We start from the raw sequence: 24,452 nt of genomic DNA on the forward strand, positions 1-24,452 counted from the left end.
TTGTAAGCGCGTTTCATGAACCAAGTTATAGGATTTGTTGACAACTCTCATCGAGTTCGTTACACTTCTACCCGGCGTGAAGCACTGACAGTCACGTGGTTGTGACGTCATCGTAAACAAATCCGTTCTACTCATCCAGACAACTTCGCAACGGCAACGTTGCTAGATCTTTCCACTCTGGAACCCGTTCTCAAAAAGATTGCGTTTTGGGCACCCAAAACGCCGGTTCCGTGTGGGACGCCAGGCCTAAACGATAAGCAATTGTATTGGAGTCACCTGAATCCGTTGCCGTGTGGACAGGGCCTTAGAAATGCAAGTTATAGGGTGAGTCCATAATTGTTTCCTCTACTTGATCTTAAAAATGTGCCATTAATTACAGCAATTTCATATAATATTTTTGAGGTATATTTTACAAAGCCAGAATGTTCAGCTGTTAAATAAAATAAATTGTGTCATATCTGTGATTTTGTTTTTGGTTTTTTGCTACAAAGTAAAACAGCTGAATGAACATCCTCTGAGAGTAATGATTCCATATTTTTTGCCAGGGGTTGTACTGTGGAAAACTCCAAAGGCATATCTGAGGGGCTGTATTATTTCCTATCTGGGGCAGAACAACAAACTGAATAAAGCTAAGCTTCTAGAGCTGGAAGAACTAATTCATCAGTTCAATAAGGAGAATGCGCGTCACCCCTCATTGGACAAATATAAACAAATCTTGGAGTTGAGGCTTCAGTATAATCAGATCGTTTCAGGTAAGATTTCAAAATAATTTCTTTATTTAAAGCAGAATTACTTTGAATTTGGCGAGAAACCCCAAAAACTGCTTGTCAGACAACTGCGCAAATTAGAAAATGACCACGCAATTCATCAACTCAGGTCCAAATATGGAGCTCCTCTTACCTCAGTGAAAGACAATAAGCGGTGTCAGGAATTCTTTGAAACCCTTTATACTTCTAAAACAAGTGTGGGACCCCACGATATGGAAAGATTTATTGAAAGTAATCGATCTTCCCTCTCTCTCACAGGATTATGCCTTCCTAAACAAAAGACATCACTCTTCAAGAGTTGAAAGATACAGTTAAAACTCTGAAAGGAGACAAAACTCTTGGCCCTGACGGACTGCCTTCTGAGCTGTACAAAACATTTACTGACACACTCACACCTTATATGCTTAAAGTGCATATCACGGGTAAATTCAGGAGCAAGATTAATGTAATTCTCCTATTTTATATTAAACTTTGGTCAAATATCTGTCACATTTTGCATGTTGTGCAATTTACCTTGCGCAATACCAGAAAAATTCAGTTGAAATCAAGCCATTTGAGGAGAATTGGTCCACCTCTGAAAGAACTTGCCATTTGGATTTCCCGGGAAACATTGATGTTCGTGACGTCATGTGCGGGACGCCTCCCTCTGAATCCTACGTCAGCGCTGGTTTGTTTATGAGAAAACGACCTGGTGTTTTTTTGCAAATTTCTTCAACGTTATCACGTAATTATTAAAATGGTTAACAGATGTATCGTAGGAGGGTGTAGCAACACCAATCTTGATGGGATTAGTACTCATCGTTTCCCACATTGCGCTCAGGTGACAATTCTATATTTCAATGCAAAATCGCTAGCTGCTAAACTTGGCCTGCACAGGCTGTGCACTGAAACTGTGCAAGCTCTCACAGCCTGCTGGCGCTTCCGCAGGTGACGTCACGAATCTGGCTCCAGACTCCCTTGGGATTTTTCCAGACGCATTTTGTTACTTTATTTTTCTCTGCTGTAGACAGATGGCCTTGTGCAAAATTACCCTTCTGGATGAGTGTGTAAAGGGACATTCATATTTAAAAAAAAAAAAAAAAAAAAAAAAAAAGGAATTTGGTCCAGGATATGCACTTTAATATGTCCTCTCAAGCTCTTGAAAAGGGATCTCAGCCACAAACGTTTAATGAGGCTGTCATAACTTTTATTCCGAAAAAGGGCAGAGACCTGGAGGAAGTTGGAGGATACAGGCCTATCTCTCTCCTGAACATGGATCAGAAAATACTAGCCAAACTCCTGGCAAACAGACTCCACAGTGCTGGCACACTGGTTCACCTGGATCAGTCTGGATTTATTCCAGGTAGAAACTCTGTCTCCAACCTTAGATGTCTTTTTAATCAACCCAAATGTAGTCTGAGCAATCTCATGGTCATCTCTCGTGACAATGAAAAGGTGTTTGATCAGGTGGAATGGTCTTATGTAATTAAAGTGTTGGATAAATTTAATCTGGGAGGATACATTTAAACTGCTGTACAGAAATCCCAAGGCCCAAAATTTAACAAACGGAATGCTGTCCTCCCACTTCAGCCTGTTTAGAGGCACAAGACAGGGCTGTCCCCTCTCTCTCCTCATTTTCATGCTGTCTATTGAACCTTTCACCAATTCAGTTTGCTCAAATCTCAACATTCATGGCTTTAATACCATAGATACATCTGAGAAAATTTCTCTGTATGTGGATGACGTTCTGTTGTTTATTACCAAACCCCAACTCAGTCTCCCTGTGATTCTAGATAAAATTAACCTATTTGGAGCCTTCTCTGGTTACAGGCTTAATTGGACCAAAACTGAGTTGATGTCTGTGGGGTTAAGGGACCTTTCCCCAATACAGCACCTTCCATTTAAAATTGCTAACCAGTCAGTCATTCACTTATTTTGGAATTCAGGTCACAAAAGAATTCTCCTCTCTTTTTAAAGCCAATCATCCCCCCCCACACTTTTTTTTTGGCCAAACTGCAGGCTAATATTCAGTTTTGGACATCACTTCCCATTTCAGTGATTGTGTTAATTTTGCCAATCAAATTGATATTCCTTCCTTAACTACGATACCTCTTCCAGTGTCCCCTAGTGTTCTTGCCCAAATCTTTTTTTTTAAGATCTTAGATTCTATTGTCCTCTCCTTTATTTGGAACTATAAAAGTCATAGAATTAAAAAAGCTCATCTCTTCAAACCGAAATGATCTGGTGAGCTAGCTCTCCCTGATTTTTGTCTTTACTTCTGGTCTTTTAATCTTAAAATAATTTTAATGTGGTTAGATAATTCAGCTGAGCCCCCCATTGGCTGGAGCAGTGTTGTCCATATAGCTTAGGTATGGTAATCCTGTCTCCGGTGGCCTTAGACAAATCTGTTTATGGTGGAAGCATTATTATAAGCAATATGGTTAAAATTTGGAATAAAATTAAGACACATTTTGGGATCAGTTCACTTTCTTTCCTGCTCCCTTTAGCTGGGAATCCTTTTCCACCATCACAGCTTGACACTGGATTCTTACAATGGAGAATGCTGGGCATTTACACAATTGGTGACCTTTATTTGAATGGAACTTTTGCCTCTTTTGCTCAGTTGCAAGAAAACATATAAACTCCCTAGGACTAATTTTTTTCAGGTTTCTTCAGATCAGAAACTATGTCCGTACCCACTTACCCTCATTTGAAAGTGCCTCAGCTTTAGACAGGTGTCTTCAGAATACTGGTTCTGACAGAAAGGTGTCACACTTCTATGACCTACTAGACTCCATTACTCCCCTCTCTATGACCGTAATCAAAACCACATGGGAAAATGAACTGGGGACAGAGATCCCCAATGAGACCTAGGAAGAGAGTCCTAAAGAGGTTAATGCTTGCTCTATCAACCTGAGACACTGTCTCATTCCATTTCATATCATCCATAGATTTCACTACTCAAAATCAAAGCTCCACAAAATGTTTCCAGATATATCCTCACAATGTGATAAATGAAATATAACAGAGGCAAACCTCCTCCACTGCTTTGCTCCCTGTCCTAGGATAGAGAGATTCTGGACAAAAATTTTCAAAACACACTCTGATGTTCTTATGATTCACATTGATCCTGACCCTGTCTTGTGTTAGGAGCTTCAGACTCCACATTAGTACTGAGAAGAGCACAAAGGCAGCTTCTTTCTTACAGTTTGATTACAGCCAAAAAACTGATTGACATTCTGGAAGAAGGAGGCTCCCACTTTTAAGATGGGTCTCAAAGAAATGGTCGACACCCTGCACCTTGAAAAAAATAAAGTTTACTCTGAGGAACAGAGAGCTGCAATTTAACAAGATCTGGCTGCCCTTCGTCTGTTACCTTAAAAATAACCCGTAACCGACTTTCCTTGCATAAGCGATTGTCTGCTATCACTTTATAAAATGTTCTGAGAAGGGGGTGGGGTTAGGGCATATGTACTTTTGTTTATTTAGGTGGGATACAGTTTTTAAATTCTTTTTCCATAATGAAAATGTAGACCATTTTTCCTGTCCTACATTATGCAATCTACCTCTAATAAAACATACTTGACAAAAAATGAAATTGCATCAGACATTTCAAAACATCTGCCATTTAATGAGAGAAATTAAATTTTTTTGATTTAGTAAGAGCAGTGAAGTCAGGTGTGTATGTGGTCAGGGCTATATGCATACAGTGGTGCAGATTCTGGGCAGTGAGGGATGCGTGATTATTAGTTTTAATGGCATTCATGTGTGAGAATGTCGATTTGCATGTGTAAGTAATGCCAAACATTGTGAAGATAAAAAGAGCAAGACCCCTTGAATGAGGGAATTTTTCATGGCTGATGTCATGAGCCCAAAACTTCTCAGAACCTTCCAGCTGTAATGACTGTCGCACGTCATCTGATGACTGAATGTCAATGAGTGTAAAGATGCTTTATTTAATGATGTTATCAGTTCCTTTGCTTTTAGTGCAAACGCTCAGTCAACATTCACACAGAAAGGGTCCTCTCTGCATTGACTGTTGAATTGCCTGTTTTCTGCATCAACTTTTCGCTTTTTTAAAAGTAGAAAGAGACATTTTGTCTAACTAACATGCTAGCAAAAACAGGATCATTCGTCCCATTACCATATCCCACAATCCACTGCGCTGTTGTGAACTTCCGGTAGCCAGGCCCAAGCTGCTGCTAATGGTACAAAAATTAAATACCGGGCTACATAATCAATTTCAATGTTCTAATATCAGATGTTCAAATATTATTACAGGATTGCATGGTCTCATATTTTTTCAAGCTTAATACTGCTCGAAATGATTGATGACAAACTGTACATGTGCAATGTAAATGTACACTTAATATTGTTAGCCAGAGTTTATAGTGCTGAGTAGCTGGAACATGTATTTTGTGTAAACAATGCAGAAAGGAAAAGGGCTGCAGGGGTGATTATATAAGGATGACCGATTAAAAGCTGCTGTGCTGATGAAAAATACCATGGAACATATAAAAAGCCATCTAATAACATCACATTTCAGCTTACGTCCAATATTTCAACATCCAAACTGATGACAAATTTACATTGACAAACTGTAAACGTGCAATCATTTTGAGCAGTATTAATCTTGAAAAAAAATCTGTGAGATCATGTAAACCTGTAATAATATTTGAACATCAAAACTGATTATATAGCCCAGTATTGGTTTTTGTACCGTTCTCAGCAGTCTGGGACTGGCCACCGGAATTTCCCAACCGCGCAGTGCATTGTGAAATACGTGAAAGAGGCAGATAGTTAGAAGAGCGGAGACGCGAGAGCAGTGCATGCATCTGGACTTTTTTTTTTTAAAACACACACTACTTAAAAGGCCGCCAGTTGAATAGCCAGGTTCGTGTGCTTATAACTTTGTGGCATCAGTTTGAGGAAGAACCACAGATGGTCAGGTGTCCACATACTTTTGGCCATTGAGTGTACTCATTTCCATTCATTTAATGGCTTAACTCCACTTTCAGGGATGTTTTCTCATCTCAGTGGATGATGCAAATAAATCTAAAATAGCTGTGAAGAAAAATTACTACTGAAGTTAGACAACTTGAAACTGGGTAACACTGGCAAGGTATTAACTGACAATTAACAGCTATAGTATTCTGTCTATAACTAGGACTGAAAACAGGCAGATTCACAAAGCGAGTCATTATGAAACTTTGGTTTTTTTCCCTCCGTGCTCTCACGGAAGGCGGTCGCATTTTGCTCTTCTCTCCCTTATTTTCCCTGCTCGTGCTCCTTTGTTTCGTCTATCTATACTTTTGAGAGACTCTCTCCGCACTGCTCTCTAAACTAAAAATCATGGAACTGATAAACTGGTCTCCTAACAAAATTGACACAGTTTTCTCGACGAGAAGCCTGGGTTCGGGGGAACCCGCTTGTCCTGCCGGAACGTTCGCGGCTGGCTACACGATAGATGCGTGAGAGCGGTGGTGGGTCGTGTGCCTGGCGGTTCTTTCTGTGGAGGACATTGAAGACATCTACCTATTTGGAACCATGATTACAGGACTTTTGCTGATTGGATTAGGCATTGCCCTGGTTTATCGAGGAAATCAGGAAACGGTGACAGCTGTTCAAAGCCCCATAAAGCTGCCCAACATGATTGAAACGGTGGGCAGAGCTGTCGGCACTCAGACTGTGGCTATTCAGAACTTGAACCGCAACATGGATAACATCATGGAGAAGCTTTCGGCTTTGCAAAGGAAATGGATTGATTCAGAGACCAGAATGGACAGAGTGGTCGTGTAAAAGAATGTGTCTACTCGCCTCAAGACCAAACAATCCCAATCTTATCTGCTTTCGGCTCCCTCAGACAGCACTGGCCTCAGCCAAGGCCGTTGCTGGGACAACATCTCCCCCTGAAGGTCACTGCTGTGAGACGCTCTCATATTCCTCCTCCCTCTTCCCGCAGTCTCTGCTTTTACCCCCAGTGTGACAAGCGGGTGCGTGACCAGTGCCATCATGGCTGCAGGAGCAGACGGCTGCTTGCTTGCGCTGGGTTACCTCCCCCACCCCACCCCTCTACCCCCCTCAAGTCCCGAGTCTTCATGTTGTAAAGTGTACTTGTGTTATTTTGTGCTTATGTGCTGAGGTGTTTTTTTTAATGTTCCCACACTGTACTCCTCACAGGAGCATAATGTGGGGGTTGCTTTTTTCTCCTCCCCTCTCCTCATGTTACTCTGTATTTTGTTCTTTTCATCCCTGTCTTCCTGTCCTGTCTACTCCCCCTCTGTCAATTGTGTGCATGTGTGTATGTAAGGACAGGTTGATGGTCAATTTTGCTGGGACTTGTGACTAGTGATAATAAAAGGGTTCATTCATCATACTACGAAGGAATGATCCAATCTGCTGGAGGTTGATCAGGACCACTGCATGTTCACCTGACGAGTGTACTCACAGGATCCTGCGTTACGGCTTTGGGAGTCGAGCTCTCTCTCCCTCTTTTCCAGCTCCCTTGCTTTCCTCTCTAACTCCTCCTGCTTCTTCAGTAAGTCAGCTGTTGTGGCGTTCACGGCAGATTGCTTCAGAGAAAGTGAGATTAGAGGGGTCACTTAACTGAGTACAAGGTGTTGTAAACAATGCTGCCTAATACACACCACTCGATTTCACTAGTGTTCTGCTGATGTCCATACAGCAGGGTGCTAGGATACTTTTAATCTCATCTATGAAGTTTGGAAAGCTTCTGTTCCTCTGTACACCTACCACTTACTGTAAGGATCATCTCTTTCTTTTTTTTTTATTTAAAAAAAAAAAAAAAAGTATCTGGGTGATGGATTAGTCCCAGCACATCTGCAACACTGACACTGTGTCTGAGCTACAAAGTGTTGGGTAAAAAAAACAAACAAAACAAAACATGGACACCTTCATGTTCTTTTGTTTGCAACATCCATACATTATTATAATTTCTTCCCATGTGGCACGTGATCGGCCTTGGGGCATGCCATTGGAAAACCATGTTCCAATAGACACTTGAGGTTCTTTTTGTCCATCATTGTCTTCTGCGCCTGCTGCTGATCTACCAATAGGTCTTCAACTTTTCTCCATGTCTTGTTTGACGTGTTTATCAAACAATGCTTGTTTCTGTAGTGTGTTATTTTCCATTCGGCAAACGTGAGTCAAGTATTTAAGGAACTGTAAATGGCAGAAATCTTGAATGGGCTGGGAGTTAGCAATTTCATACAACTGTTGGTTTGATATCTTAAAACCCCAGTTTAGCTGGGCTTCGACTTGAGTTGCAGGGTTTATTCCTTTCTTCATATTGTTGCATTATGGGGAACATTCTTGTGAGCACACCCTCCAGACACCATTTTCCTCAGGAAACTGTTTCATGCCATTTGTACCTCTTTAGTTTTAAGATCCCATGCCTGGGTAATATAGTGTAACCAAAAGCGGACACATGCATTTAAAATCTTCGTGCGTGTGCTCAGATGAAGCTCATGTGATGTACATTTCCCTTCTCATAACAGCGAACTCCATAGTAAGTGTTATAGATTTAACAAGAGAACATGTTTGTATGTTAATTGATCTAAAACTAACAACTGTATATTGTATACAGTGGTGCTTGAAACTTTGTGAACCCTTTAGAATTTATGTTTCTGCATAAATATGACCTAAAACATCATCAGATTTTCACACAAGTCCTAAAAGTAGATAAAGAGTTAAACAAATGAGACAAAAATATTATACTTGGTCATTTATTTATTGAGGAAAATGAGCCAACATTACATACGGTATCTGTGAGTGGCAAAAGCATGTGAACCTTTGCTTTCAGTATCTGGTGTGACCCCCCCTTGTGCAGCAATAACTGCAACTAAACGTTTCCGGTAACTGCTGATCAGTCCTGCACACCGGCTTGGAGGAATTTTAGCCCATTCCTCCATACAGAACAGCTTCAACTCTGGGATGTTGGTGGGTTTCCTCACATGAACTTCACTTCAGGTCCTTCCACAACATTTCGGTTGGATTAACGTCAGGACTTTGACTTGGCCTTTCCAAAACATTAACTTTCTTCTTCTTTAACCATTCTTTGGTAGAACGACTTGTGTGCTTAGGGTTATTGTCTTGCTGCATGAGCCACCTTCTCTTGAGATTCAGTTCATGGACAAATGTCCTGACATTTTCCTTTAGAACTCGCTGGTGTAATTCAGAATTCATTGTTCCATCAATGACGGCAAGCCGTCCTAGCCCAGATGCAGCAAAACAGGCCCAAACCATGATACTACCACCACCATGTTTCACAGATGGCATGGTCTTCCCCAAAGCATTTTAGCATAATCAGGCCCGATATGCTTGCTCTGCCTGCCGATACGCTTAGTCACTTTAGTTCAAATCTGATACGCTTAGATTTATACCAATACATTAAATTTCCTACCCACAAGTAACTAGATACATAGGAGAGCAAATAACAGATCCATTTACATATTGATTGATATTTGTGTTAAACAAGCTGTCTTTTTTTTTTTCCAATGTTTGTGTTGATTCTGTCAAAGTAATATGTCCGCATGGTATGATGTAAACAAACTAATCTGTTGGCTGTGTGTTCAAACCGTCCAATAAAAATATTGAAAGAAAACGTCAGACATCCCGGAATTTTCCGATTCATTATAAGTGATCTCATTGGCTGCCGATGTTGTCCCCCACTAGACAGACAAAGCCGACTGATTTATTTGATAGACTATTCTGTTTAGATTGTGAACGAGGCTTCTCCTGCCTAAAGAGAATAAAGACTCCAGCGAGGAATAAGCTAGGAGAAGACTCGCTGGACAATTTGATCCACATCAGCATGGATGGCAGCGAGATGGACTATGAGAGGGTTGCCCAACATTGGGCCAAGCAAAAGCCAAGGAGAATTATGGAACAGCCTTCCAAGTAATGTTCGGGAATCAGACACAGTCTCAGCATTTAAGTCTAGGCTGAAAACATATCTGTTTAGTCAAGCCTTTTGTTAATGGTGTTTATGAGGTAAAGGAGTAGATCTGGAGGGTCCTCAGACATAGTGTTTTGGTAAACTGGGATGTATGGATGCTGTCAGTCCCCACTCGCTTGCTCACTCGAGTTTGTTGACGGTGTAGTGGCTGGCTGCTTTATGTCCCGGGGCTCCCTCATGCCGGTGTTACCTTCTGGCTCTCTCCTTTTAGTTATGCTGTCATAGTTAGTTGCCGGAGTCCCTGCTTGTACTCAGTGCAATATGTATACTGCTCCTACTTATTCAGGTGACATTGGGCATACCTAACAACCTGTGTTTTCTTTCCCTCCCCCCCACCCCAAATCTGTCCCTCTGAGTTACATGGAGTCAACAGGAAATCTTTTGGTGGAGAGGGTGGAGACCTCGACTGGCTATCGCAGCCTGCAGGGAATCGGCCGTCAGACATTCTGTTGCATGTCCCAGACCCGGTGAAATGTAACTGAATTGTCTTGGCCAGCCCTAAGGGTCCCATCTGCATCTCATCATTGCTGAGGAGTGTGCTCCCAATCAAGCATCCAGCCAGAGCAGGTCATGATATTTTTAACCATATTAACATGCCATTGTTGTGTGTTATGCCTGATGTAAAGACTCTCGTCTCTGCGAGCCTACCACACAGATTTAATACTTGTCATTTTTAGGGCATACCTAACAACGTGTTTTCTTTCTCTCTCTCTTCCCCCCAATCTGTCCCTCTGAGTTACATGTTGATCCTGGGATTGAGATGCTGGCCTCTTCTGCCCCTCGGACCTGCTTGATCCATCCTGGTGCCCTGTGTCTGGTCGGAGTTTTATCGCACCGCTCCTGTGAAGGACGGCCCCATGAGGACAGTTGAGGGTTATACCTGTTAAAACTGTTAATATTATAGTCAGGCTGTCTGTTGTTGCCCAAATGAGGATGGGTTCCCTTTTGAGTCTGGTTCCTCTCGTTTTCTTCCTCATGTCGTCTGAGGGAGTTTTCCTTGCCACCGTTGCCACAGGCTTGCTCATTGGGGATAGATTAGGGATAAAATTAGCTCATGTTTTAAGTCGTTCAAATTCTGTAAAGCTGCTTTGCGACAATGTTTATTGTTAAAAGCGCTATACAAATAAACTTGATTTGATTTGAATTAATCTGCTTTAAAGGAGTAGAAAACTTAATTCATTAGTTTGAGTTTGCAGAAAGGTTATGTACTTATAAACACTCTCACGAAGTGAAGTTGTCCAAATGTGTCAAATATCCCATAATTTCAAATAATAATCATAAGCATTTTTGGCAGTGTGATGTCACTGGGATCCCTTTAACAAAAGGCGGCTCTGGATTATTCTTTTGTTAAAGGGTCACAATGACATCACACTGCCAAATATGCTCATCATTATTATTTGAAATTATGCTCCATTTGACACTTAACAAATTCTCTTCACGAATGTGTTTATAAAGTACATAATCTTTCTGCAAACTTAAATGTATGAATTAAGTTTTCTTTTCCTTTAAATATATGTTTTAATTTTAATCCATTCCACTTAATAAAGTGCCAAAATTTAAACTTCATAATATGCAGTTGCCTTACTTTTCATTTCAGTGTATCTTAGTTATACAAATATTATGGTAATTGCATCAGAAACATTCTAAATCATTACAGTTATAGTAATACAGCAACTTATTTTAAGGTCGCAGTTCCTAGGTTCAGATACCTTTGTGATCAACAGGAAGTCATGATGATCGATTCCCTTCATTAGACTGCATAAGATGGAGCAACCCACTGTTCATATTTTCATGCACATTTTTGTTACAACACTACTTGATCATAGATAATTAAAGGTATCTCCATAGATTTTCAATCTATAACAAAACAGTTTAACTTGCATGTTGAACTTTAAGGTGAAATTTCAAATGTGTATACATTAATACTGTTTAGGTCAGAAATCATTGAAACACTGTATTTCAGCAACTTGTCTTACATCAAGCCGCCGCGCAAGCCAGGCCAGGGGGATTTCGGACGCACGTTCAATAAACTTAAACTAAATTGCAAAGAAAATAGGATCTTCTATCCTTCTAAATATGCAACAACTTAAATATCCTGTTCAATGGTGTATGCGTATGTCAATGTAAACGAAAAACTTCTATATTAATTTGTATGTTCTGGTGTGTTCTAATGTGTTATCGTGGTCAAAAAACTATAATCGCTCCCGACTGTGGCTAGCGTTTCTACTCAAATGCGCTCACCTGGCAGGCCTCACTTCCTGTCTACCTATTAAGAGTTCCTGGTGGGGTCATGAGTCAAAGTAAAAGTGCCAGCAGGGGGAGGTAATTTCAATAAAATAAAACTAAGAATAAAATTGGCCCTAACATACCGACCCCTAATTGTTAGCCATCTTGGGGAACAATTATCAAAAGGAGGCCAATTAAAGTTCTAAATCTAATGTCCAAATACATTAGTCTAAGTATAAATCTAAGTACATTATTATGGTGCAAGTCTCATGTTATCTGTGGTGATCTGCTTCCATCTTCTGCCTCCATAAGTAGGCATAGTTTGCTCACTGGCTTTTCAAGGATGTTCACTTTGGTCTTCACTAAAACACTTCGCACAAGACCTTTTGATCCAGGCAGAGGTTTGACCACTCTGCCCAGCTGCCAGGAGCTTCTAGGAGCAGTTTCATCAATAATAATAATAATAATAATAATAATAATAAAAAATTAACTTATAGTGCACTTTTTTTACATAAAATGATCAAAAGCGTATAACAAATCAAAAACAAAAACAATAAATCATATCCAAACTAAGTCACACCAATGTCATACAAACCAAAAATAAACCACATAGAAAAGATGATGACAGAGCGAACGCATCATGACCATGAAAGAAACACACACGCATCCACAACACTGCATCTCCCTCACGGCTACGATGCACTAGCTCCACCAACAACAATCATGAATGTACATATAACAATAATAAAAGATAGCAATGGAATAATGCTATTCTAATGACTATAAAATTTCCTAAGAACTAAAAGCTAATGTAAAAAGATACGTTTTAAGGCGCGATTTAAAAGTAACAAGGGATGAAACATTGCGAAGTTCGCCAGGAATCTCATTCCATAATTTTGGTGCCGCCATGCTAAAAGAACGATCACCAAAAGTGCGCAGCATTTTTCCTTTGGGAAATAATAAAACAGTGCTAGCACCTGAGCGCAATGAATAATGCGCATGTTGTCTAATATTAATTAGATCAGTAATATAAGGTGGCGCCATACCACGTAAAGCCTTAAAAGTTAAAAGTAATATCTTAAAATGTATTCTAAATCTAACGGGAAGCCAACGTAGGTCCCGAAGAACGGGCGTTATGTGATCATTATTTGCTAGTGGATGTCAATAACCTTGCTGCAGCGTTCTGTACTGTTTGAAACTTAACTATCTCACAATCAGGTAAACCATAAAGAAGACTATTACAATAATCAATTCTAGTTGTAACAAATGCATGCAGAACCATTTCCAGTTTATCCTTAGGTAGAAATTTGCTTACGCGCCTAATATTATGCAACCAAAAGAAAGCTGCGCCGCAAGACTTAGATATTTGGGTAGACATAGTAAAGTTAGTATCAAACCAGAATCCTAAATTACGTACTGCAGAAGCAGGCTTAATATCAGTAGTACCAATACAAATTGTACAAGGATTAATTTTCAAAAGTTGTTGTTTAGAACTATAATTAGAAATTCAGTTTTATCATCGTTTATCTTTAACTTGTCCTGGAACATCCATTTTCTTAAATCGTAAATACAGTTCTCCATGGCACGTACCGCCTCAGCTTGGTCCAAAGGACTATTAGGCTTGAAAGAAAGATACAATTGTGAATCATCAGCAAAGCAATGAACATCTGGAAGGTGAGCTTGCACAATATGGAATAGCTTGGACGCATAGATCACGCATAGTAATGGGCCAAGGCAGCTTCCTTGAGGAACACCAAAACGCAGGTCGAAACTATCTGATATAGCACTTTCAAACAAGATACGCTGACTACGCCCTGACAAGCACGAGGTGAACCAATCCAGCGCCTTCCCACATATTCCAAAACTCAAATTTAAGTGCCTCAGCAAAATTTGGTGATCTACTGTATCAAACGCAGCACTTAAGTCCAACAAAAACAAGTAGTATGACACGCTGAGAGTTCATATTTAGAAAAATATCATTAGCAACTTTTAATAAAGCTGTTTCAGTACTGTGGTATTGACGATAAGCAGACTGCAATAAAGGCCTGAGGATATCAAATGATCATGGATCTGATTGAATACTGCACATTCTATGAGCTTTGATATATATATATATATATATATATATGCCAGATTACTCACAGGACGCAAGTTCTTGAACTCCGATTCTAGACCAGCTTTTTTCAGTAAAGGTCGAACCATAGCCTCTTTCCAATCTTCAGGAAAAGTCCCTGATTCCAGAGAGACGTTAATAATCTTTGCGATCACTGGGATCAAAGGACCAACACATGACTTCAAAAGAGAAGTGGGTATCGGATCAAGGCAGCAGGATGCAGTTTTAGAATTAGCTATCAACATGCGAACATCATCCTCAGTCAGCAAATTAAACGAGTCAAACCATGGTGCCGGCAACATGTCAGTTGAAAAATCAATATCCACGTTTTCTACCTCTGCTGTAGAGACACAGTCAGACTAATCACAAATACGTGTAACTTTTTGCATGAAGTATTTACCAATTTCATTTACGAGTGTCGATTTATCAAGATGGCCCGGGAAAGATAAAGTATCATTTTCAACCAGAAAACTTTTCACTGCTCTAAATAGCTTGCTTTGGTTATCAGCATTAGAATCAATAAAATCAACAAGGAAAGATGATTTAGCTTCGTTTAGTAAATACATGACCCGATTTTTCAATGACTTAAATAAGATGAGATCAGCAGCAGACCCAGAAGACCACCAGGTCTCCGGTGGTTAGGTTTCTCCTGGGTCTATTCCATTTGATTCTTTCCTGCATGAGCGGTAAGTATTCTTTTATCCATCTCCGCCAGAAAAGGTCCGATATGTATTGCACTTGTCTCCATCTTCGCTGGGAGTACAAGTCTCCTTTTTGGAAGAGTCCTGGTGGCATGACTGGTTTCGATTTCAACTGGAGAACATGGTTCGGGGTAAGAGGTTTCAGATCATTTGGGTCACTAGTCACTGTGGTGATGGGTCGGTCATTCATGATGGCCTCAACTTCACACAGTGCTGTTTGGAGAGCCTCGTCATCCAAGAATTGTTCTTTCAGAACAGAATAAAGAATCTTTTTGATGAGACGAATTAACCTTTCCCATACTCCTCCATGATGTGCTCCAGAGGGTGGATTGAGAGACCACTTCACCCTTTCCTTTAGTAGTGCATGTTGGATTTTGGAGTGATCAATTTCCTTCAAGGCCTCTTGTAACTCTGTTTGCACCAATGAAGTTTGTGCCGCAATCTGATCTGATGCTTGACACTGGCCCTCTGCGGCAAATGAATCTGCGCAAAGCATTGATGCACGAGTCCGTGTTCAGGTAGCTCGCCACTTCAAGGTGCACTGCTCGGCAAACAAGACAAGTAAAGACATAGTGTTTTACCTGCGACCGGCCCCGCTTTACCTCGATAGGCCCAAAGTAATCTACCCCCACATGGGTGAATGGAGGTTCATCTGGGGTTATGCAGTCCTGTGGCAAATCTGCCATCTTCTGCTGTTCCACCTTGACTTGATATCTTCGGCAGAAGACGCACCTTTTGATGATTTTCCTAGCCATGGCATTAGCACAAGGTAGCCAGAATCGTTCTCTCAGCTTGGCTAGCATGTGACCTCATCCTGAGTGACCCACTTGCTGTAGGATCAGTCTAGAGGTGTGCTAGTTCTTTGACAGAATTACTGGGTTCTTTAATTCACTTGGTAAGGCCATTTTGTTGAGCCTACCTCCTACTCTCAAGATACTCTGGTCCAAGATTGGGTCCAGTTTGCAAAGTGTGCTGGTTTTGGCACACGACTGTCCTCGCTTGAGCGAGTTGATTTCCTACTGGAAGGCTTTTCTTTGTTCATAGTAAATAATGCACCCTTCCGCCTCCTGCAGGTCTTCTACTTTTGTCCAACTTTTGCTTTGAACTTTAAGTCAGTCTGAGTGTTTCTAGTGACTCTACATAGTCTCCATTTTTGCAGGAGTGCCCGAAACTTCAGCATCCAAGCTATGGCACTTTTGAGTCTATTCCAGTTTGAGTAATACTCAATAAGCTTGCTTAGTGGGCTCTTTGCTTCTACAATCAGACTGTTCACTATCGTTTCTTTTTTCACCTCGGGATCATTTGACTCGATGGGTGGAAAATCCTTTAGCGCATTTGGCCATTCTGTGTCTGGTTTCGCAAGAAACTCTGGTCCTTGGAACCATCTTTTGGACTTGAGGAAAGCCTCGATACTCAGACCACGTGAAACGTCATCAGCTGGATTTTCCTTTGAGCTGATATGCCGCCACTGGTCTTTGTCTGAAAGCTCACAGATGTCTGAAATCCTGTTGGCCACGTAAGTTTTGAATCTTCTGTTCTCATTCTTTATGTATTTCAGCACAGATTCACTGTCTGTCCAAAAGGCTGAGGGCTCTAACTCCAATTCCAGTTCTGACCTCAGCAGTCGATCCATCTTGGCTGCAAGTGTTGCTGAGGATAGCTCTAATCTAGGGATAGATATTTGCTTCAGCTGTGTCACTCTGGATTTCCCCAGAACAAGCGTCACATGGATTTCATCTGCTCTGTTGGTCAGTCTAAGGTAGATGACACTGTCATAGCCATGTTCGCTTGCATCACAAAAGTGATGCATCTGTGCCTTTTCAACTTGGCTAAAGTTCTTGGACTTTATGCATCTGTCAATTTTAACTTTGGACAGTTGTTCCAGTTCAGCAAGCCACTTTTTCCAAGGAGTGAGGTAAGTCTCTGATATGCCATCATCCCATCCGCACTTCAGTTTGCAGAGGTCTTGGAGGATCTGCTTTGCTTTTAGGATGAATGGTGCCAAGAATCCTAAAGGATCATAAATAGAGCTGACGACTGATAGTATCCCCCGATGTGTCAGGGGTCTATCCTGGAGAGCGACACGGAATATGGTGTCCTTTTCGATGTTCCATTGAATTCCGAGAGCTCTCTCTAATGGCAGCTTCTCTCTGTCCAGGTCCAGTTCTTCGATCTGCTTTACATTCATCAGGAATGGAAGCAAGCTAGAGCGGCTGTTGCAAATCCACTTGGTGAGCTTGAATCCACCCTGAGAGCAGAGGTCTCTGAGGTCTTTGCAAAGGGTAATGACCTGGTCTTCTGTTGCCACAGACTTAAGACAATCAAAGTTACATTTGATGGTCCTGCTCACCTCTTCAGCATACCCATGACCATGGTCATCTGCAGTCTTGGCAGTGCGAAGTTGGCACATGTTGGAGAGGATATTGCTCCAAATAGGTGAACTGTCATCCGGTACTCCTCGAGGTTCTTTGATGGGTCACCATCTGGCCACCACAGAAATCTCAACAGGTCTCGGTCATCCTCATGGATACATCCCCTCTATGTCTGCCATCATAGCAATGGGTTCTTGGCAGAACCTTAGCAGGACGGTGAGGAGAGGATTTGTCAGGTCAGGTCCTTGAAGTAGTTTATCATTGAGGGATGCTTGTTGGAATGTCGATGAACAATCAAATACCACTCTAAGGGGTTTCTTCCTTTTGTGATACACTGCATGATGTGGGATGTACCACACTTTTCCATCTTGCCTCTGAAGCCTGTCCTGTGGCACCGTCTCAGCATAGCCTTTATGGATGACGTCAGTCATAAAGTTCCTGTATTCCGAAGCATAAGTTGGATCTGATTTGAACTTTCTGATCAGGTTCAGGGCTCGTTGCTTGGCAACGTCACAGTTGTTCGGCATCATCACGTCTCGGTCATGCAGTGGAAGTGACATATAGTAATGTCCGTTCTTGAGCATTACTGAGCTTTTGGCACTCTGCATGAACTTGTGATCTTCAGCAGACATCTCTTTCTTTTCGTCGAATTTCCTCTCAGGAAAGTTATGATTGTACTGCTGTACCAGTAAATCCTTCAACTCTGTCACAGAGATGTGGTTTGCGGTTAAAGTTGGCAATCTTGGGAACTCTTCAGCAGTGCAAGAGTTGAGTGGTCCATTGATCACCCATCCAAACACTGTCTTGACTGCATAAGGTCTGCTGTCTTCGGCATTGATAATCTGCCATGGTTCAAGGGATCTTGGAGCATTCGATCCTATAAGGAGGTCAATGTCTGTGTCAATTTCATTCAGCTTGACTTCTTTCAAGTATGGCCAGTTTGAGATGTCCTTCTGAGTAGCAACGTTCTCTTTGGTCACTGGGATGGCATCTTGCGTGTAGACCTTAGGGAGTTTTACGAAGGTGTTCCCTTCCAGGTTGCCTACTTCCAGTCCAGAAAGCTCATAACTTGAGACAGTCTTGATCTGCCCCATCGTCCATAAGAGAATCTCAGTCTTGCGGCCTCTAGCGTTCAACTGTCTTCTCAGTCTCTCCGTACAGAACATCCCTGAGCTGCCTAGATCCAGAAAGGCGTAGGTCAGCACAGACTTGCTTCCCTTTGTGGCTTTTACTTGCACTGGCACAATTGACAGAGCACAGTCTTTGCCGGCCCCAGTTACTCCACCAGCTTTGAGGGTAACATGACCACTGTTGATGGAGGTCTCCTTCTGTTTTACTGGTTCAATCGGCTTCACTTTGTCTAAATGCAAGATGGTGGGGTGTCTACCTTGACATTTCTCACAAGTCATCCTCCTTTTGCAATCTTTGCTCATGTGTCCTCTCAAAAGACATCCAAAACAGAAGTCTTTGTTTTTCAGAAACTCTACTGTGGCAACATGTGGCTGTGTCTTCAACTTCTGGCAATCCTTTAGGTGATGTTTGCCTTCACAGAATGTGCAGATGACACAGGAGTCAGATATAATTTGACATTTAAATATGGGATCTTTTGAACATGTTCTAATGTTGCAATCAGTCAATACTGCTACTGTTGTAGCAAAGCTACTGCCCTTGCTCCTAAGTGAGTTTGGCTGTTTGGAAATGGCTGCGGTCTTGGTCTTGTTGAAGTCTTGAATGTCACCAAACAGAGGGTCCAGGAGAATCTTGGCCTGCTTTTCCATAAAGACTACAAGGTTATGGAAACGGGCTCTGTGACCTGTTCTTTCTAAGATATCACATGCAGTGGATCTCCACTTCTCTTTCAGCTTGTAGGGCAATTTATTAATAATCAGTTTCATGTTGGATGGTAGATCTAACTCTTCCATGATCTTTAGGTCTTGCATTGTATTGCAGCAGCCTCTAATGCTGCTTTTCCACTACAAACGCAGCTGAGTCGGGCTGAGCCGTGCCGTGCTGAGTCGAGCTGAGCGGGGCTGTTGGAGTTGCATTTCGACTACAAGCACGCTGAACCGTGCTGGCTGGAAGTGGGTGGACACATTGGGTGGAGTTAGCGAAAGTGGGTGGACGTCACGTGATGTCGTTAAGCAGCGCAAACAGTGACATCAGTGAGCTTTTAAGCGGTAGTCTCACGACCCGGATAGTAAACAATAAACATGGAGGACATGGAGTCGTTAGTGTTGCTGGTCTTGGTGCTGTGGCTTGTTGTCACCGACAACGCCAACAGATACTGGCAAGAGCGTATAGATGAGGCGAGGCGCATAAGGCTTCATAATTCTCGTAATTCTTCTCCTCCCGGGTTTACGGTGTTTACAGATCCCAGCGTGCTCGCGGGGCGTGTGTGGGCATGTGAGGACACTCCTCCTCACCAATCAGTGCACAGGGGAGTGTCTGCTCACGCCCCCAGCCTCACTTGGCACGGTTTGGCTCGCTTCAGCCCCACTCCAAAACGGTGCGAGTTTTAGGGGCTAAGCAGGGCTGAAGCGAGCTGAGTCGTGCTGTTTTTTGGTAGTCGAAACGCGAGCCGTGTCGGGCTGAAGTGAGCTGAAGCGAGCTGAAGTGAGCTGAAAAAGGGTAGTGGAAAAGGGCCATAAGATACAGTGCATAGCTCTGTAGTGCCTTACCATCATTGGACTTGATGCTTGTCCACTTCAGGGCTTTATCCATGTATGCCATTGTAATTTTTAAGTCATCTCCAAAGTTCTCCTGTAGGAGTCGTTTAGCCTCATGATATCCTCTTGAAGGATCCATATGGAAGCAGCTTTGGACGAGTTCTCTGGGTTGGCCTGTCGTATACTGCTCGAGATAATACAGGCGATCTTGAGTGTTTGCTGTTTTGTCTTCAATGCTGTATTCAAAGGCATGCATGAATATTTTGAAACTTAATGGATCACCATGAAAGGCTGGTATTTCTCTAACAGGTAATAGTGCTTGCTTATGTTGTAGTACAAGTAAATCAACAATGTCATTCTGTCTTTGCATGACAGAAGATAAACCGTCATAGTCTGGTCTTGACTCAGTATAAATGGGCTTTGGACCACTTTCCCTTGGAGGGATCTTCTCCTGCTTGAACTTTAAAGAGATTGGTGTCTTTGTGGCTGTGACAGACTGCTTTGGAGTTGAGACTGGACGCTTTGGAATTACCTGCGGTTGCTTTGTGATTGTAACAACTCTAGCAAGTCTAGGCTGTTGCAGAATTGTTTGCAGTGGTGTTTTAGGAACTGTAGATATTCTAGCAAACCCCACAGGTGACTGCTGTAGTCTTGATGTCTATAAAGATGGTCTATGGCTTTCTAAGTAGGAGTTCATGCCATCTTCAGACGTTCCTGACTGCACATCAAAGCTTTCCAGGACCTTTATCTTGGCATCTGATGCTGCAATTTCTGCTTCGAGTTGGGTGTTTTCAATCTTTGAGTCTAAAAGCAATCTCTGTTGCTCAAGTGCATGCTTAGCGTGCAATGCTTCCCTACGTGACAACAGTGCAGCTTGTTCAGCAAAAGCCTTCCTATGCGCAGAGCTCACTGAAGATGATTTAGATCTACTAACATTAGAAATGCTATCATTTGGATGGATCAAATCTTGTGGATCTGTTGACTCTGGTGGATCTAATGCAACCTCTGGTTCAACAGACTCTTGTTCTTCTGCAGGCAATTCCTGTTCCTCTAATGGCCCTTTTCCACTACCCTTTTTCAGCTCACTTCAGCCCGAAACGGCTCGAGTTTCGACTACCTCAGAGCAGCATGACTCAGCTCACTTCAGCCCTACTCAGCACCCAAAACTCGCACGGTTTTGGAGTAGGGCTGAAGCGAGCCAAACCGAGCTGAGTGGGGCTAGGGGCGTGAGGAGACACTCCCCTGTGCACTGATTGGTGAGGAGGAGTGTCCTCACATGCCCACACACGCCCCGCGAGCATGTTGGGATCTGTAAACACCGTAAACCCGGAAGAAGAATAATTATGAATTACGAGAATTATGAAGCCTTATGCGCCTCGCCTCATCTATACGCTCTTGCCAGTATCTGTTGGCGTTGTCACCGACAACAAGCCACAGCACCAAGACCAGCAACACTAACGACTCCATGTCCACTTTCGCTAACTCCACCCAATGTGTCCACCCACTTCCAGCCAGCACGGTTCAGCACGGTTGTAGTCGAAATGCAACCCCAACAGCCCCACTCAGCTCGACTCAGCCCAACTCAGCACGGCACGGCTCAGCCCAACTCAGCCGCGTTGGTAGTGGAAAAGCGGCATAATTCACCTTGCTGTGCCATTAATTCCTCCCAATCCTGTTCCTCTACTAAGAAATCCTGAAATGGTTCCATCCTAGGTTTATACCATTCAGCTTTGTCTTTTTTCTTTTCCTCTTCAGGTAATACATTTTGCACGGCATCATGAGCATTCTTAAATTCTTCACAAAGTGATTGGAAAATAACAAAATGTTGTTTCACAGCATCAATATCCTTTTCCTGCATTGTCCTTTTAAGTTCATTCATTTTGCGTGTACATGTTGCTAATTTGCCTTTTCTGACCTTCTTTAGTTCCTTAACATGCTCATCCATTTCAGCAGATTGAGTACCATCCATAGTGGCCATTAATAATTGAAGGCTTGAATGACCCTGTTTAATAGGCCTTTTAAATGCAGTGTGATTCACACAATTCAAACAAATCAAAAGTTCCACTGAGCCTAAACATTTCTTTTAAACCGTAGGCTATTAAATCAACTATTCCTCACTCAATAAACGGGTTTGTTTCATTCATGCTCGGACACACGAGCTTCAAAGGCTATATTTAAGCGCTACAACCAAGCACTTCACTGTCGTGACAAAACAGAAAATAACGTAAGAGCACAATGCTATATTATTGCAGTCTCAGCGTTCAAACGTTTCAAGTCAAAGCACACTACACTGTATCAAACTTTCTCGACGTTTATCAAGCACTCAGAGTCAACGTTATGCTTGTCCAAATAAAACAGTCTGAGTTTGGGTGGGTTATTGCGTTACTCACGACCCGACAAAAGTTTTCACCGTCTGCCGCTTTCTCCAAGGCAGCAGGTGTCCTGATAACAGCGTTGAATCTGTGTGGTTTATCCTCTGGTGTGGTTAATCCAATACAGAATACTTTCGTCATCCTTGACGAAGTTTTTTGACTTTATTTCAGCAACTTGTCTTACCATCCATCAAGCCGCCGCGCAAGCCAGGCCAGGGGGATTTCGGACGCACGTTCAATAAACTTAAAATAAATTGCAAAGAAAATAGGATCTTCTATTCTTCTAAATATGCAACAACTTAAATATCCTGTTCAATGGTGTATGCGTGTGTCAATGTAAACGAAAAACTTCTATATTAATTTGTATGTTCTGGTGTGTTCTAATGTGTTATCCTGTGTTATCGTGGTCAAAAAACTATATCGCTCCCGACTGTGGCTAGCATTTCTACTCAAATGCGCTCACCTGGCAGGCCTCACTTCCTGTCTACCTATTAAGAGTTCCTGGTGGGGTCATGAGTCAAAGTAAAAGTGCCAGCAGGGGGAGGTAATTTCAATAAAATAAAACTAAGAATAAATTGGCCCTAACACACTGGTAAAATCTATCCTATAATCATGCATCTAAAACCTCTCAGAGACCCTGAAAATGCACCTGAGAGCATCTATTTTCAAAAAAATTTTCTGGGAGGGCATGCCCCCACACCCCCCTAGTGCCTTTGGCACTCAACTGTCTGTGTATTATCATGCCAGAATTTAGGGCTTTAATTTTTTTCTGGGGAAAACACTGAGATGGGATAAGGTTCTTATGCTGGAATGCAGTGTTTTCCTTTCTCCAAACATAAGGCTTCTCATTTAAACCAAAAAGTTCTATTTTGGTCTCATCCGTCCACAAAACATTTTCCCCAGTAGGCTTTTGGCTTGTCCACGTGATCTTTAGTAAACTGAAGACGAGCAGCAATATTCTTTTTGGAGATCAGTGGCTTTCTCCTTGCAACCCTGCCATGCACACCATTGTTGTTCAGTGTTCTCCTGATGGTGGACTCATGAACATTAGCCAATGTGAGAGAGGCCTTCAGTTGCTTAGAAGTTACCCTAGGGTCCTTTGTGACCTCACCGACTATTACATGCCTTGCTCTTGGAGTGATCTTTGTTGGTCAACCACTCCTGGGGAGGGTAACAATGGTCTTGAATTTCCTCCATTTGTACACAATCTGTCTGACTGTGGACTGGTGGAGTTCAAACTCCTTTAGAGATGGTTTTGTAACCTTTTCCAGCCTGATGAGCATCAACAACACTTTTTCTGAGGTCCTCAGAAATCTCCTTTGTTCGTGACATGATACACTTCCACAAACGTGTTGTGAAGATCAGACTTTGATAGATCCCTGTTCTTTAAATAAAACAGGGTGCCCACTCACACCTGATTGTCATCCCATTGATTGAAAACACCCGACTCTAATTTCACCTTCAAATTAACTGCTAGAGGTTCACATACTTTTGCCACTCACAGATATGTAATATTGGATCATTTTCCTCAATAAATAAATGACCAAGTATAATATTTTTGTCTCATTTGCGTAACTGGGTTCTCTTTATTTTTAGGACTTGTGTGAAAATCTGATGTTTTAGGTCATATTTATGCAGAAATATAGAAAATTCTAAAGGGTTCACAAACTTGCAAACAACACTGTAATTCATTTAAAGGTGAAAAGTGCTTCTGTGTTTACTGTTCATGCTGTGAGCCACCATGTTGATTTGTTTTGAACTCAGGGTTCAGGAGACCCGAGTAGGACTTCCAAGTTGAGGTAATTCCAACCTCCTTGTAAGTGCCATCTTATTCGGAGGTTGGAAATTACAAGTTTAGTCAAATACGGCATTAATATCAAGGTAGCGAAGAAACACACCTGTGTGCTGTAGGATCCATAATTCCTGGGTTCTGTGGGCGTGGTCCTGGCAGGCAGCATCTGAGGTGGGATGGTGGGTGGTGCCGTTGGTGACACAGCCTCATAAGGAGGCGGAAGCTATGATATGAAAGAAAAATAAATCAATCACTATTATTACAAAGCGCAACATCAGGTCAATATCGTGACTCACAGGGCTTTCCCCAAAGCACGGATACGTGGCATTCTACCGTGCTGTGCAACGTCTGCGCCGCGCTGTCACTTGCACACACACACAAAAACAAAACAAAACAATGCAGAGTACTTTCCACAACTAAATATCTCCTATTCCCTTCTGAAAAGGAGTAATAACTATAGAAATATATTGTAATATATGGGTCTAGA

At 42.0% G+C, this 24,452-nt stretch overlaps 1 protein-coding gene across 2 annotated transcripts in view; it reads right to left on the reverse strand.

Moving 5' to 3' along the window:
• The window catches only part of scamp3 (secretory carrier membrane protein 3), a 49,032-nt gene that overhangs the window by 16,979 nt on the left and 7,601 nt on the right, over positions 1 to 24,452 (reverse strand). For both annotated transcript variants that reach the window (XM_060904930.1, XM_060904929.1), the window contains exons 3-4: positions 24,072 to 24,188; positions 7,195 to 7,318 (exon numbers count right to left, since the gene is read on the reverse strand). In XM_060904930.1, coding sequence (XP_060760913.1) covers positions 7,195 to 7,318; positions 24,072 to 24,188 — 241 coding nt within the window. The remainder of the gene's footprint in view (positions 1 to 7,194; positions 7,319 to 24,071; positions 24,189 to 24,452) is intronic.

This window comes from Neoarius graeffei, chromosome 22 (genome assembly GCF_027579695.1).
Source record: "Neoarius graeffei isolate fNeoGra1 chromosome 22, fNeoGra1.pri, whole genome shotgun sequence".
NCBI classification, from domain to species: Eukaryota; Metazoa; Chordata; class Actinopteri; order Siluriformes; family Ariidae; genus Neoarius; species Neoarius graeffei.